This window comes from Nannobrachium achirus, assembly GCF_963921795.1.
Source record: "Nannobrachium achirus genome assembly, chromosome: 10".
NCBI lineage: Eukaryota > Metazoa > Chordata > Actinopteri > Myctophiformes > Myctophidae > Nannobrachium > Nannobrachium achirus.
In genome coordinates, this window is record NC_137819.1 from 13,750,943 (window position 1) to 13,764,881 (window position 13,939).

The 13,939-nt window shown below is 42.0% G+C and overlaps 1 protein-coding gene across 1 annotated transcript; it reads left to right on the plus strand.

Annotated features, from left to right (window-relative positions):
- Nucleotides 1–5,890: 5,890 nt before the first annotated feature.
- paqr7a (progestin and adipoQ receptor family member VII, a) lies at nt 5,891–12,172 on the plus strand (the record flags this gene model as incomplete). The annotated part of the gene is made up of 5 exons (XM_080735256.1): nt 5,891–5,944; nt 7,876–8,289; nt 9,176–9,340; nt 11,081–11,317; nt 11,936–12,172. The coding sequence occupies 5 exons, from the start codon at nt 5,891–5,893 to the stop codon at nt 12,170–12,172; spliced, it is 1,107 nt and encodes a 368-aa protein (XP_080591382.1).
- Between the last annotated feature and the right edge of the window lie 1,767 nt (nt 12,173–13,939).

Sequence of the window (13,939 nt, forward strand, 5' to 3'; positions counted from 1 at the left end):
TGCTATGAGCTTGTAGATCTGCAATTTTTCTTGTTTTTTAATCATGAAAACGTGTGCATATCTTTGAATGTACTTTTTAAAGCGAACATTCTTAACTCGGCTCTTTGGTTCTGCGGGGGGTCCCTGGACCAGAATATTTTGGGATTGGGGTCCGCGGCCATATAGCCTACATATAATTCCAGGGGTCCTTGATTTTAAAACGCTTGAGAACCACTAATATTGAAACATAGATTTATCAGGAAACTGATTTAGAAGGCAAGTACAAACTCAGAGAAGTGCTTCCAGGCTCGGAGGGGAGACCAACTCGAACTCTGCCATGCAGGCCAGTTTCTGGCCAAAACCATTATGTAACACCTCACCGTTACCACGGTAACACACCACAAAGGATGCCTTTGTCAAAACTATCTGGGTTTTATTCCACTTCGATGTGATAAACAATTAAACGGCTACAATAAACACATTCTTCTGCAAACCTGCATGCTTTCTTCATTCTGTGTATACAGACAGCCACCATTCGAATGGTCTTGTTGCTTAGTTTTATTGCAAGTGTTCGGAGTGAGTGTTTCACGTCAAGTACCCCCAAATTGCAGTGGATATATGCCAGGGAACCTCCAAGATTTGTATTGTTAAGAGGTTTCAAAAATATTCACATTTCTTGATGTGTCGTTCACAATGTGTCGTGATGCAAACTTGTAGGATATTGCAACACTTCTGCTGTTCTCAAATAACCCATTTATTATACGTTTGGGCCCTAAGGTGGTACAACTTGATCATTTTGATGCTTTATTAACACATTTTACTGTGGGACCACCTGGAATACCCCTGGGGGTCCCCAAACCCCACTTAAGAGAACCACTGAGCTAAAGAGTGTTGACATTAGTGTTGTTATATTTGAAAGGTCTACTATGAGTCAGCCAGTGGCCGTACTCGTAGCCTGCATGCCTTGTGTAGACTAGAGGATATTATGCAATATTTCTGACATGCAACAGGGATGGAAAGTAACCAAATGGCCTACTTTTACTCAAGTATAAAATCAGGTCAAATTGTGGGAACATTTATACTATTTTCCTTTTAATAGTGTCATTTTTACTCTACTAGTGTTTGACTGCTTATAGTTTGTGTATACCGTAGTTATACTTTGTAGATTTAAATGAAGGATTTAATACAAAAGATATTGTTTAATTCTATAGTGGTTCTCAAACCTTTTCATGTCCAGGACCCCCCAAATTGATACAGTAGACCTATATGTTTGGCCGCAGACCCCCACCTGAAAATATATTGTGCCCCAGAAGATTTTAGTATGCCTATGTTGTATATATTCCTACATACGTATGATTTTTATATTGTGGTATTGTTACTTTTACTCAAGTAAGTACTTTATTTTTTTATTTTTTTAATAACTGGAACTGGTACTTGTAGTCAGGATATTGTGCAATATTTTCTGACATACTACATTCCTGTCCAAACATCTTTACAAAGGAATGTTCCCCAGAACTTATACACACCCACCCACCCACTCACACACGCGCACGCACGCACACACACACACACACACACACACACACACGCACGCACGCGCGCACACACACACACACACACACACACACACACACACACACACACACACACACACACACATGCTTCACATTCTAGCTGCATGCTGACAACTCCCGGCAAGACCTCACACCCAAACGCAGGCAAAACCTCACTTATACTTTTCCATTTATTATGAGGACCTTCACTTCAAACTAATGGCTTCCTATTTTTTATGTAGCCTATTTCTTTTATTTTCTTCAAATCTTCTTCTACAATCTTACTTTTCATTCCATTTTAATCTTATATTGTCTTAGTTTTTGTTTTGTGCTTTTTCCTATGTTCCAGAGCCTATTCTTATTTTTCATGTCAATATATTTATACTTTTGGTCTTATGTTTCTTATTTCCCTTTTTTTCTGTGTCTAAAGTTACTTCTCATTTTCCGGGTTGAAAACGCCTCGTTTGCAGTTTGCACTAAAGTTGTCTTTTCTGTGAAGAAACGAGTCTCCTTTTTTCTGTCTTCTACAAGCGAGGAGGAACCACACTATATGCTCATGAATCCATAAAATAAAATAAAACGCTCGAGCAGAAGGCAGCATTTAGCATTAAACTTTATATAAGAATATTATTGATAAAACAGCCTTTTTTTATTCCTCTTGCCTGGAAAAGGAGCGTCCCCGCCTCCTAGCCCTGAAACATGTCGTATCTGACGACCGTCATGGATCGACCTCAACCTGATGTTAAGCAGTTCATCCATTTTGCCACGTACGACTACACAAACGTTCAAACTTCAAAAATAAGGTGCTTAATAAAGGCGTACGAATGTCGCAATATGCTACGCTTAATCAGAATTGCCTGTTTCTTCCGTATTGTTTAACAAGAAGCAATTTAATCCAATTGGTCGCCGTTTCTTTTAAGATGTTTGAATGTATCAGATTGCAGTACACCTCTAAACCGATGGGGTCGCGTAGTTGATAAACCCGAGAAAATGCTTTTTATTAAACAACACGGAAGATACGGGTTATTTGGCTTAAGCGTATCATATTCTGACATTCGTGAGCCTTTAGTAAGCACTTTATTTTTTAAATTTGAACGTTTGTGTAGACGTACGTGGCAAATTGGCAAAAGTGCTCAACACCAGGTTGAGGTGGACCCGTGACGGCGCCGTCATGTTTCAGGGCGACGAACCCCTCCTCCTCTCTCTGTGAGTAATCTGCGTAAAATCCCTACACTTCCGCCGTACGACGGCGGCGCGCGCCGAAAATAGCCGATCTGCAAGCTCACCACGGGTCGCGTACGCGACGCGGGGTGAGCTTGCATATCGGCTATTCTCCCTTCCCAGCGCGGCACACCGACCTACGACAAAGTGGTGCAGCGGTGACACTGGACACCTTGCGGCGCTGTAGGAGGTTTATCTTATAAAGAAAAGTGTTTGTTTTAAGCCCTGGGCGCCGAATGGACTGGACTGGGCGAAACTGATTTATAGACTACAAGTTATACTGACCGTGGCATATTCTGTCATTATGTTTTATTTTTATTCTTTTAAGCGTTAATTAGTTTGTCTTCTGTTCTTTTTGACTGACATGCAGGCGATGCCCGGAGGGGAGTTTATTATATCACTCCATCTGTAAGATACAAGAGGACTATTAATAAAGAGGATTACTTGATTTAAAGGTAAGAATATCATTTTTGTAATTTTGTGTGATTTGTAAAGTTTGTGATTTGCAATGGTACATGGCAGGAAGGAATGCATCTAGAGTGATGTAGTTTTTTTAAGTAAAAATAATAACAACAATGCTATTATTAATAGCATTACTATTTATGTATTTATTTTCAAATGAAATAACATTATACTTAATATATTAGGCTACTAGTATTATGTTACCCTGGAATGAATAGTGTAACTTATAACAATTGCCAAAAATGTTAATACTATTACAGTTATTAACCCCAATTAAGTTATTTTAAGCATGTGCCCTCTTGCAAAATGGCACAACGTGCACAAAATAAAATATATATAACAACTTAAGTTACTCTTGATACCAGGTAATAACTTAGGTAGGCTAATGTTGTAATGTTAGGACTTTTCAAGAGGAGTAAAGTCATTCATAACTTTTAACAGACTGTCGACCCAAGCACATGGAGCTGTAGGCTAGGCCTACACTTGAGCCTTATATCATTGGTCATCAACAGGGGGTCCGGGACCCCTAGGGGGTCCTCAGAGTTACAACAGGGGGGCCACCAAATCTTTCTGTGATAGGACCTTATTTAAATATTTTTTGAAATCCCTCAATACATTAACCACTTGAACCCCTATCTTGCGGGGAACATTTCCGAGATGATCTACAAGCTCACAAGCACTGTGAGCTTGTAGGTCAGCTATTTTCGGTGAAGTGATTTTGGTGTAGAGCGGGAAAAAGAGCAGGCCAAATACAGAGCCAAAGGTCAAGTTCACTAAGTATTGAGGTTTTAAGTTGTTTAATGCCCGAAAATCCACATTGACACGATTCCAACATGCGCAAACAAACAAAACACATGAATTTGCATAACACTTATAATGATAGTGGCTTTTAAGCTATCTGTTGCAACTCAATCTCATACAATATGTAGTTAGGGAGTCCCTGCTTCATCTAATTGAAGACCCCTGCTCTACTGTCTATCTTTCTCTGTATGCAACAAATTGCAGAAACAGCAGATCTACAAGTTTCGCAAAGCGTCGAAGCGATGCAACGCTTTGTGTGGCTTGCAGATTGGCTATTTTTGAATGACATCAGAAATAAAAGATTACCGACACAACTTGCACGCTACGTGGATGTGGTGTGTTGCCTGAGGAAGGTCCACATGGACCCAAACGTTGCTTCAAATCCACGTACTGTGTCGAGTTCTCAATGGGCCTGGTCCTACTGGGCCCTAATTGGGCCAGCCCGAGACCCTTTCCGGCCAGAACAATTAGCATACCGATGTTTCTGGTTGACATTGGCACATTTCACTCAGGTTTTTTCATATCACTCATGTCACTTTGTCTGCTGACTTCACTCAGCAACGAAATAAAAATAAAATAAACAAAAATAAAAATAAAACAATTCACAGGAGGCAAGCAGTGATCACCCCATGATGTGCACTGCAATGTAGTTTCAAATGCACTACATTGCAGGCGTTTTTTTTTAGAGTAAAAAACTACAGACATGCATGATCTGGGCAGATTGCCCCAGGAAATGTGCCAATCTCAACCCAAAACAACGGGTATCTCTGCTGTCGGGCTGAAACTCCAAAATGTTCATTTTTTAGGGAAAATGAGCTCAAGTGGAGATTGGAGGTTTTGACCAAAGGGCTTTTTACTACTTTCCATTGGTTCAATATTATTTTAACCAACACTCAGCTGTAAAGGGTGTTCAATAGCCCTGATTTATTTTGGCCAGACAGTGACGATATACATTTTAAGCTCTACCCGGCCCGAAAACTTTGAGTCGGGTCGGGTAAAGTCGGGTTCAGGAAGAATTTGAGAACTCTAACACAGAGTAAAAGTTATATAAATAATAGAAATGTATCTTTTCTTTTTTCATTGAGCCTGAGGTCCGGCCAGGGTAGGGTCGGGTTCGGGCAGACTTTGAGAACTTGAATACAGTGCAAGTTGACAGTGTGCGTGTCAAAACTGTTATTGCCAAGAATGTTATATGTCGTCTCTGTCGGGTGGAAACCTCATTATGTTACAAAACTGGATTCAAATTCAAAGGTAGCAGATCTACAAGCTCTTTTGTGTGCTTTTGTGTGACGCTGAAGAATGATCAAGTGGTCCGTTAATTTGCAAAAAAAGAAGAACTGGTAGAATATCGAGATAAGAGGTTTCTGCCCGACAGCGACAATGTTTTTATTTTGCCTACACAACCTGCTTTTAAAGTCGTGACATGACATATGACAAATGACATATGCCCAAAATAGAGACCTACCGGTATACTAGCTTGTAAGAGGTTTGTCCAGTGTTGTAGCCTAACACTCGTGCCAGTTCCACAACGAGTGACATTCTAACGCGGCTTTTGTTTTTCTTTTGCCTACACAACACAACCTGCTTTTAAGTCTGCTTTTAAAAAGTCATGACATGACATGACATATGCCCAAACTATGCCCTACTAGTTTGAAAGCGGTTTGTCCGGTCACAGTACAGTGTCTTATAGCTTAACACTTGTGGTTTGTCCAGTTCCACAACGAGCGACATTCTAACAAGGCTTTTTTTCTTTTTTCTTCTTGAAAGCAGCCCACGTACTGTGGCTCTAGGGGCCCCCTCCCCACGGCCCCTACCACTTGCCAACTGGCCCCTGGGCCTCAGCTAGGGGCCCCTCCTCCCAGCCCTCCACCACCATGGCCACCATCTTCATGGAGAGGATCGGCCGGCTCTTCATCAACGTACAGCAGGTGAGGCAGTGGTGGAAGAAGTACAACTTAAAGAGGCGGTGCCATAGTTTTGTACTTTTTCTGTTTTTCATGTGTCTAGGAGGTTGACAGTACTTCATTAGACCCCCTGGTGTGGTGTTTATGAGAAATTATGTATTCTCTTGGTATTTGTTTGTTTTCTCTTGGAGGCTGCCACCTTGTGGTCAAAAGTGTCAGTTAAAAAAACACAGATACGATGACATCACAGAATCAACTCCTCCCCTAATTACCATTCACCCAACACTGTGGGGTGTGGCTAACTTCAGCTAGGTCACCACCCACCATGACATCCATGCATACTTAATGAACTGGGGGTGTGGCCACATAAAAACCCAATTTTAACTCTTTCTGTATACTTTTTTGGAAAAAATCTTCCTCCTAGTATAATCATAATACCTGATAATCATGTTTTAGAGAGGGGGGGGGGGGGGAATCATGGCACCACCTCTTTAAAGGGGTACTGTCACCTAAAGGGGTTGAGGGGCAGATTACACTGTGACATGAGCTTCTCTGAAAACGGTCTGAAACAGTCTGAAGCTCACGGCACAGTGTAATCTGCCCCTCGCCCCCCAACAACAGCTGACCAGTACAGTAAGTAGTCATACAGTCAGGCTATACAGACAATTAATTTGATTGGCTTATAATTGCGCATCCCCACAATGACATCATAAAAATCTTAACTTGTTTTTTAAGATGATTCTTAAAGTGAGAGTAACCCTTTAGGTGACAGGCCCCCTTTAAGTAAAAGTACCGATACTGCAATGTAGGAATGCTCTGTTACAAGTGAACGTCTGGAATAAAACATTTACTCAGTTAAAAGTACCAAATGCAAACTTGTCATTATGCAGAAATGTCCCATTTCAAGTTTTCAACATATTTAGAAAATAGCAGATCTACAAGGCATCAGCTATTTTCAAATGGCCGTAATGTATAATAGGGTTGAAATGGTTCATCTATGTTTTGTAATAATAATCATTTTCATCATCACGTTTCGGTGTTGCTGAGGTGACATGACGTTCTGCTCCATGGTTTCACTGCGTTGAATCGCAAGCACCCAGTTTTCCCTTCCTAGATGATTATTCATGTAATATTAATGTAATTAAAGATACGACAATTGCTTCATTGATTGGTGGAAAATATTGCCACAGGCCGGCAGTTGAGTATCTCTGTATTGAGTGTCATAGGGCGGGCTCAGTGGCTCAGGGGTAGAGAACCCGTCATTAAAACATGGATGGTTCCCCAAAGGGTTCCCAATTCGATCCCGGGCTCCCCCAGAGTTAGTGTCGAAGAGGTCTTGAGGTCTTGAGGTCCTAGTTGCTCCCGGTGAGCAGGTTGGTGCCTTGCATGGTTTCCTCTGCCATTGGTGTATGAATGTGTGTGTGAATGGGTGAATGTAATGCACAATCTATGTAAAGCGCCTTGGATAAAGGCGCTATATAAATGTACCATTTACTATTTACTGCTTTCCACTAGGGCATTCACGAATAGCGATTTTTAGTATTCGATTTATTCGACCTCAAAGTATTCTAATTTGGCCAAACTGGCCAAACTGTCAAATATTAAGTAAGCAAGAAGCTAACATTGTGAAAATAACCGATCTACATGCTTACAACGCCTCGCAACGCAAGGCGTTGTGAGCATGTAGATCTGCTATTTTCACAATATTTATCTGCGGAACCGAGTCACATTAAATGTAATACCTACAATTCCAAGTGCTTGTCAGGGTTCTTATGACTTCCTATCTAGCAAAGCTTTATAAACCATGAAGAAATATATATATATATATTTTAAAGACAAAACAATAAAAACATTAAAATAAGCAAATATTCGACTTCGGTGAACAACGTCGAATAGTGACTTTGATATTCGAATATTCGAATATTTGGTGAAGGCCCTACTTTCCACCGCTGCAGGTGCGTCAGGTGCCCCGCATGCTGACCGAGGCGGTGCCCTCCTCCTCCATGCCCGGCACGCTGCCCGACACCGAGGTGCCGCCGTTCTTCCGCGAGCGCCACATCCACGGCGGCTACCGCCCGCTCCACCGGAGCTGGCGCTACTACTTCCTGTCGCTCTTCCGGCGCCACAACGAGACGGTCAACATCTGGAGCCACCTGATCGGGCTGGTGGCGCTGGCCGTGCGGTGCCACCGCCTCTCCCAGACGGTGGACTTCGCGGCGGACGCCCACGCCTGGCCCCTGGCCATCCTGCTGGTGTCCTCGGGCGGGTACATGGCCTGCAGCGTCACCGCCCACCTCCTGGCCGGCAAGTCGGAGCTGTGCCACTACATGTTCTTCTTCCTGGACTACGTGGGCGTGGCCCAGTACCAGGTAGACAAGAGCTGGGGTGGTCTCAAGCTTATAGACCCAAAAGAGAAGGTTGATGATGTCTCCCTGCAACCAAACTAGTGAAAATAGCAGATCTACAAGATCACAGCTCTGCTATTTTCACTATACTTCTTCTTCTTATTATTATTATTATTTTATTTTTTTCATTTATTTATGAGAGTCTTTAGAACCTATATTTATTTGTTTATGTTTTTGTATTTATTTTAAAGGGGTAGTTCACCCCCAAAATGTTTTTTTTTTCCTATTGATTACTCACACCATGGAGACTTGAGAACAATCATATTTTTTTGTATTTGTCGCATTCCTAAGACAGTAATTTCATTATAGTAAAGTACCCCCATTGTTTCCCCATCCAGTGCCATGCATTCGGGTCCCCATCCAGAATTAATGGGGGTACATTTACCGTTTTTTTTTTTCTTTTTTTTTTTTTTAGGAATGCGACAAATACAAACAGATATTATTGAACGCAGGTCTTCATGGCGTGACATCAATAGTAAAAAAAGTTATTTTTGGGGTGAACTACTCCTTTAATAATCTTTTAGAAAATCTTTTTAAATAATAATATATCGCTATTTCTAAATGTAGGAAACAAAAGAAAAGGGGGAAATATTCACCTGCGACCCATAAAAATGGGTCAGCGACCCACCAATCTGGGAACCCATCGTCAAAGGGAGGGGAAAAACAGTGCCCTCTCTGTTTTGTTTGCGACCCACAAATGGGTCCCGACCCACTCTTTTTGAAACTATGTTTAATAAAGGTCTACAAGGGCTTGGGTGTGCAACCCCAGACAGTTTTTAAGTTGCTCGATTCAATATTCATATTTCTCTTATCAGACGATAAATTAATTGTGCTTCTGGTTCCCGTGCAGTACGGCAGTGCCGTGGTGCATTTCTACTACGCTGTAGAGGAGAGCTGGCACCGGCGCGTGGCGGGCGTCTTCATGCCGGCCGCTAGCGCCCTCTGCTGTCTGAGCTGCCTGGGCTGCTGCTACGGGAAGTACCGCAACCACAGCCTGCCGCCGTGGGTGCGCAAGGTGCGTGTCTCTAAGTACTTTTACACTGGTAGGCAGGTTTCTGAAATGTCCACAGCCCACCAATGAGACAGAGTGTAGACAGTAGACAGAAAGAATTGTGCCATTTTAAAGGAGTAGCTCACCCAGGGACGTGCTTTCCATTGGGAAAAGCGGAACAACTCCCGAACGGCCTGTTCATTCCCGGCCTGTCCAGGCCGGCCATTAGGAAAAAACTAAAACTAAAATGTCGGCCATCGTTCCATTTTGGGGGCTGGGCGGCCAACAAAGTAAATCATCACTGTCGGGCAGAAACCTTGTATCTCCAAGTTTCAAATTTGTACATTTTTTCGCAAAGCAAAGCCCTGCTTCATCATACAAGGCCGTCGCACAAAAGTAGTGAAAACAGCTGACCTACAAGCACACAACGCCTCGCGGTGCAAATCATTTTAAAAATGATAAATACAAAACAAACGGTTTTGGACATACAAGGTTTCCACCCGACAACTACGAAATATAACTCATGTAATTGGCCCACTGGCTTGTCACTTGTCATGATCTGAAATGGCAAATCTTTGAGTAGCAGCAGCGCTATCGATCTCTCTCTATTCACGATATTCCTGGCCATTCTATGGAGGCTGCCATTTTCCTTTTACAGAGGGCGCTGGAGCATTTTTAAACATCTTTTCACTTCCTCCCAAGTCGAAGAACAAGAGATCCCAAGGAAGTGACAGGGAATTGTCTGTTGCCAGATATTGCCAGAGACAAGCGGCCAGGTCTATGAATAATAAGCCCAATAGAATTAACTAGGTTCAGTTTTACTACTTTACATTTACATTTGAAAATAGCAGATCAGCAAGCTCACAATGTGTCACATTGTGACACATTGTGAGCTTGTATATTTGCTATTTAAAAAATATAGAGGAAAGAAAAAACAAAAATAATTTGAATATTTTTGAAATTTTAACAACACAAATCTGTGTGGCGGTCCCTGGCACCACATATTTTCAGATGGGGGTCTGCGACTGTGGACAAATCTGTTAATCTGGGGTCCTTGATATGAAAAGATTTGGGAACCACTGGTTTAAAAAATATTAGAAAGTAAGCCTAATAAACAACGACACCAATTGCTTATTATAAGCAGACATGGCAACACCGGTTCATTCAGAGCCAAGAGCCCAGAGCGCCTCTACTGTCACTTTAATGCAAGGACACAGGAAACCAAATGATGTTTTTTATTTTCTTTCAGGATATGAACAGGAAGCCGGGGGCGGGGCCAGGAATATTGTGAATAGAGCGCAATGCGGGCCTCTCCAACTCTTTTTCCCGGGCTGAATCAGGAGCCCAGCACGTCCCTGAGCTCACCCCAAAATTACTTTTTTTCTATTGATTACTGGAGCCATGGAGACTTGAGTTCAATAATATTCTTTAGTTTTTTGTCGCATTCCTAAGACAAAAAAAATATGATAGTAAATGTATCCCCATTGATTCTGAATGGGGAACCAAATGCATTCTGATCCCCATCCGGAATCAATGGGGGTACATTTTATTGTAATCAAATTATTGTCTTAGGAATGCGACAAAAAATATATATATTATTGAAAAAAAAGAAGAAAAAAAAAGCATTTTGAGGGTGAACTACTCCTTTAAAATGAACATTAGTGAGGAACAAATGAAGATAGGCTGAAAATGGGTGGAGTGTTCCTTTAAGTAAAGAAATACAAAATAAAATAGACATGTTCTCTTAATCTCTCCCACCACTAGGTGGGGCAGGTGGTTCCGTCTGCGTTGGCGTACGCGTGGGACACCAGCCCCGTGTTCCAGCGACTCCTAAACTCCTGGAACGCATCACGCCACCCAGGCCACGCCCATCCAGAGGAAGACCCCGCCCTCCTGTTCCACCTGGGACAAATCAGCTTCTTCCTGCTGTGTGCGTTCTTCTTCACCAACCCGCTGCCGGAGCGCTGCTACCCCGGACGCTGCGACTTCATAGGTCAGTCAGTGCTGGAAGTAACATACTTTTCTTTTTTTTTTTTGCAAGCTGAGGCCTTTCACTCTGCTACATTTCAAATATGAATCTAGAAATTTTAACTCCACCAAAAAGGGACTTTGGGACCCAAACTTACAAAAATATATTGTGAATGAACCACTTTGATTCTGTGAAAACTGCTAAGCAAATTGTATCTATTAAATGTTGGATATCGTTGCAACCGTCAAGTTCGTCCACCTCATGTCAGTCCGTCCGTCCGTCCGTCCGTCTGTCAGTGAGTGAGTGAGTGAGTGTGTCACGCTAATACCCACGCTACGTCTGTTTGTGTGTGCGTCTCTGTTGTGTCTTCGCGACCTGACGGTCGCTTCTCGACCTTAGGGCGTCTTACTTGTATAATTAAATATTCACTTTATCACAGAATCAAAGGTTTTATGGTCATGATTCACTAGGATCGACCCTGGATGGATTGATTCTAGTGCTTAAAATAATTTACAGAGATATTTTTGTAAATCTCTATGGAAAAAATGAATGGGCGATTTTTTATTGTGGCACCAGTAAACCACGGCCACTGCTATATACTCGAGTATAACAAACCCTTTGTGTCCATATCCCTGGCTGCAGGTCAGGGCCACCAGCTGTTCCATGTGCTGCTGGTGCTGTGCACCATGTGTCAGATCCACGCCTCCCACCTGGACTACACCGCGCGCCGCCCGCTCTACGCCCGCCTCCACGGCCCGGCGGGCCAGCGGGCCAAAGCCTTCCTGGGCCTGTACGCCGCCACGGTGGTGGCCTGCGCGCTCATCGCTGCCTTCATGGTCGGCAGGGTCAAGCGAGTGCTGGACGGCAAGGTCAAGAAGACCCAGTGAGGAGGGGGGATTGGAACTATAAGACTGCGGTCGGTGCTGTGCTCACTGTTGCTTCAATGTGGGGTCCCGGGGACCAGCTGGGGTTCAAATGGACCGGTGTGTGTCTGTAACTCTGAAAGTGTTGAAGGAGCTATAGTCAACTTTTTCGAAAATATTTCATGAAAAAGATTAAGCTTCATATATGTGTTTCTATTCAAAAATGACCACAAAAAGCGTAAAATAATGGTAAAATAATCATTTTGGCCATTGCCAGACCGACTTTGTTTACATCCCTTATCAATCCATATGAAAGAATAGAAGAGGGATATAAACAAAGTCAGTCTGACAATGGCCAAAATGATTATTTTATCATTATTTTACGCTTTTTGTGGTCATTTTGAATAGAAACACATATATGAAGCTATATAACATACTGTATTCTCGAAGCATTATTTTAATTTTAGCGTCCGTTTTTCAAGAAAGAGTTGACTATAGCTCCTTTAAAGGTAGGGAAAGTGATAATTTGTTTGGTTAAAGGGAAACTACGTAACCTTAAGACTATTTTTACTATGTATCATGGGTTGCATTTGTAGTCCTACTCCGGCCATGTTGAGGACCAACACAGGTGTTCTGATTGGCGTAGAACATTAGTTCTATGCCAATCAGACTGAAATTGAAACACCTGTGTTGGTCCTCAACATGGCCGCTTAGGACTACAAATGCATCCCATGAATATACATGTTTTAGCAATCATTGCCCTTAAACATTAGCTACATTATTGTGCTGGGGTGTTTCCTTGCAGAAAGACACATCCCTGGCTGTATTTTGCTTCTGTTCCACTGTTTATGTTGACATGCATCCCTTGGAGGGACGTTTTTGTCATGGGGAGCCTAGCTCTTAATTGCTCCCTTTGAACGTCAAAGGGGTTGTGCACTGAGGTAATTGATTGGGCCATAAAATTGTCTTATCAATGAAAGCATCAAAGACAACTACCTGTTTGATGCCTATCATAGAGGGGAGGGGGAGGGGGGATTTGTTTGTATACACACAGACTTGCCTAGTTCCCCTTTAAAGCTCTATTCAGCTAATAATCATTCCTATCGTGTGTTTGTTCAGTCACAGGGTTCTCTCCATTTCTTTAACAAACACAAAATACATTTTCAGGTGGGTTGCCAATTTCAGCCAATCAGGAGAAAGTACCCATTGATTTGCTTCAGTTTTATAGTGCTCCACTTCTGAATGGGTACAATGACCTGGAAATGCATTTTCTGTTTACTAAAGAACTGGAGGGTAGGTCCCCCTGTTACTGAACAAACACTCTATAGCAATGATGCTTACTATCAGAATATAGAGATATTTAACATTAAGAGATACTAAGTGGTGTCAAATAGGGTCTCTGAACTGGCTTATTAATATGATTGTGATATGGATTGATACACTGCCATGCCTGCAACTTAATGTTCATTTTGTATATTTGTATTATGTATGACTTCTGAAGTCTGTAGCTTTGAAAGTTGGAATACAGACGTTTATGAACTTCAGAATCTCATTGTTGAGATTTCAGATTTGCATCCTTCACCTACAATGATATTTTTCTATAATAGCAAATGTCAGATGTATAGAGGGCTAATGCTACTGCACATGTATTTATGTACAGGTATGATAATATAGAAGGGCTGTATTTTGATAACCGTTTAATTGTAACAACATCAGCTGTCACTTTTAATAGACATGTAACCACTTGAGTCCTATTTTTAAAAAAAAGAAAATAGTTTGTCATAATGGGTC